The 2210-nt window shown below is 41.5% G+C and overlaps 1 protein-coding gene and 1 long non-coding RNA gene across 2 annotated transcripts in view; one reads left to right on the top strand and one right to left on the bottom strand.

Annotated features, from left to right (window-relative positions):
- LOC116673406 (NACHT, LRR and PYD domains-containing protein 12) overlaps positions 1-2210 on the top strand; it is an 8745-nt gene that overhangs the window by 2895 nt on the left and 3640 nt on the right. Inside the window, exons 5-9 of the mRNA XM_032505726.1 lie at positions 214-387; positions 481-654; positions 780-953; positions 1515-1685; positions 1875-2048. Of these exons, the coding sequence (XP_032361617.1) occupies positions 214-387; positions 481-654; positions 780-953; positions 1515-1685; positions 1875-2048 (867 nt within the window). The remainder of the gene's footprint in view (positions 1-213; positions 388-480; positions 655-779; positions 954-1514; positions 1686-1874; positions 2049-2210) is intronic.
- The window catches only part of LOC116673442 (uncharacterized), an 11846-nt gene continuing 11067 nt past the window's right edge, over positions 1432-2210 (bottom strand). Inside the window, exon 2 of the long non-coding RNA XR_004327843.1 lies at positions 1432-1671. This is a non-coding gene — a long non-coding RNA (uncharacterized LOC116673442). The remainder of the gene's footprint in view (positions 1672-2210) is intronic.

Here is a 2210-nt window from a genome sequence, read left to right on the forward strand (position 1 = left end):
GACACTTTACAGATAGACCACACTCCAGAATTTACAAGGACCCAGCAGTTCTAGTAGTTTCCTAAAATCAGCAACTACATCTTATGGTGAAAGACTTTAGGTGGTTTTGGTTTACTGCTTTTTGCGGACACATTTCTATTGGTTTCTATACAATCTGCTTGCTATTTTTTGAGGTCAGATTATTAAAAGAGCTTTTTTCCCCTCCTTTTTCAGATTACATAAATGTAAACTGGAAGGAGACTGCTGTGAGGTACTGGCTGTTGCTCTCAGCACAGAGTCTACCCAACTCAGAGAACTGGACCTGAGTGGTAATGACTTTCAGGAAGCAGGAGTGAAGGCTCTGTGCGCAGGACTCTGCAGCCACCACTGCAAACTACAAACAGTGAGGTTAGACCTTCTTCTTGCTGACCAACTTTATTTACTTCGTCATTTTTTTAAGCAAACGAAATCCCTGCTGTTTTTATGAATACTATTTTGCAGGTTCAACCAGTGCAAGCTGAAAGAGAACTGCTGTGCCAATTTGGCTTCAGTTTTGAGTTCTGGCACTTCGCACCTGAAATCTCTTGACCTAAGCAACAACAGCCTGAAGGATTCTGGTGTATCTCTGCTTACTGCTGGACTGAGGAGTCCACACTGTAGACTGGAAACACTACGGTCAGTGCAATCCTTTCAAATGAAGATCATGACTTTGGTTGTCCTACCTACTCTACTATTACAGTATATGCATTTGTAGTTGTAATGTGCTGTACCTTCATTTGAAATTTCCTTCCACCTGTCAGGCTCAGCTGGTGTGGCCTTACACAGAAATGCTGCAGTCACATCGGCTCCGCTCTGACCTCTGACTCTACCTCCATCAGAGAGCTGGACCTGAGTGGAAACAACCTGCAGGGTCCAGGCATTCAGCTGCTCTGTGCTGGACTGAGAAGTTCACACTGTAAACTGGAAACACTAAGGTCAGGTCATGTAGGTTCAGTGGACACAACAAATAATAAATTCGGTGAAATGACAGCACCCTTTGTTTGTTTTCATGCAATACATGGCATTTCAAGTAGAAAAAAACAGTTCAACTAATGCAAAGTTTTGATGATTTTATACTAACCACCTTAGTATAAGCCACTGGAACAAACTAAGAGTGTAAATCACACATTTTATTATGATCCATATAGAAATTCTTTGGACAAAGATACAATACTTACTGATATCGCAAAGTTGAGACGGGACAGAAGCCCATGCAACACAATAAGTAAATTTTTTTTATTTTTTGACAATTTCATGATTGTCAGGCATTTAAATGAACAAACTCCTCTTTTAAAAAGAATTATACATATGTACTATACATCTATATAGTATATAAAGTGGGAATTTCAAAATAAAGGCGCATCCTGAAGATGACGATATGCATTGATATTTTCACTTCGAATCAATAACAAAGGATTGCTGAGGACTGAAGCGATGTATCGATCCAGACTGATGTATCGTTACACCCCTAGCACAAACCATATCCTCCCGTGCAGGTTAAATGAGTGCAATCTCCAGAAATGCGGTGCGGATTCGGCCTCAGTCCTCAGCTGCGACACCTCTCACCTGAAGGAGCTTGATCTGAGTGGGAACGACCTGCAGGACTCCGAAGTGAAGCGGCTCTCTTCTGGACTGGCAAGTCCGGCCTGTAAACTGGAGACGTTAAGGTAAACTGGCTTGACGTTCAAAGGGACATGATCTGTACTTAAGTACAATAAATTATTGTAATAATCATACGACTTAAAAACTAGAAATTGAGTGTAAAAAGTACAGAGGGTTGGAGATTTTCAGGATTATTTTTGGAAGGCAACTATTGTGTTTTTGGATGAATTTTGAATACCCTGCCTCCACACCAGGCTGTCGTTCTGCGGAGTCACAGAGAAAGGCTGCGTGTATTTGGCTTCAGCGCTGAGCTCCAACCCCTCTCACCTGAAGCAGCTTGACCTCAGCTACAACTACGTGCAGGACTCTGGAGTGAAGCTGATCTCTGTTCATTTAAATGACCCGCTCTGTAAACTGGAAAAATTCAGGTAAAACAGTCTACTAAAGATTTAGTGTCTTTGGGGATTCCTTGTGGCTTTAGGTTTAAATCTGTCCTTGTTAAAGTGGTATTTCTTAGAATAAGCAGCACGTCTTGTGGTTTAACCCTTGTGTTGTCTTCCCGTCGAAATCAACACTTTTGTTGATGCTTT

The sequence above is a fragment of the Etheostoma spectabile genome, chromosome 23 (assembly GCF_008692095.1).
Source record: "Etheostoma spectabile isolate EspeVRDwgs_2016 chromosome 23, UIUC_Espe_1.0, whole genome shotgun sequence".
In the NCBI taxonomy this organism is placed as follows: domain Eukaryota; kingdom Metazoa; phylum Chordata; class Actinopteri; order Perciformes; family Percidae; genus Etheostoma; species Etheostoma spectabile.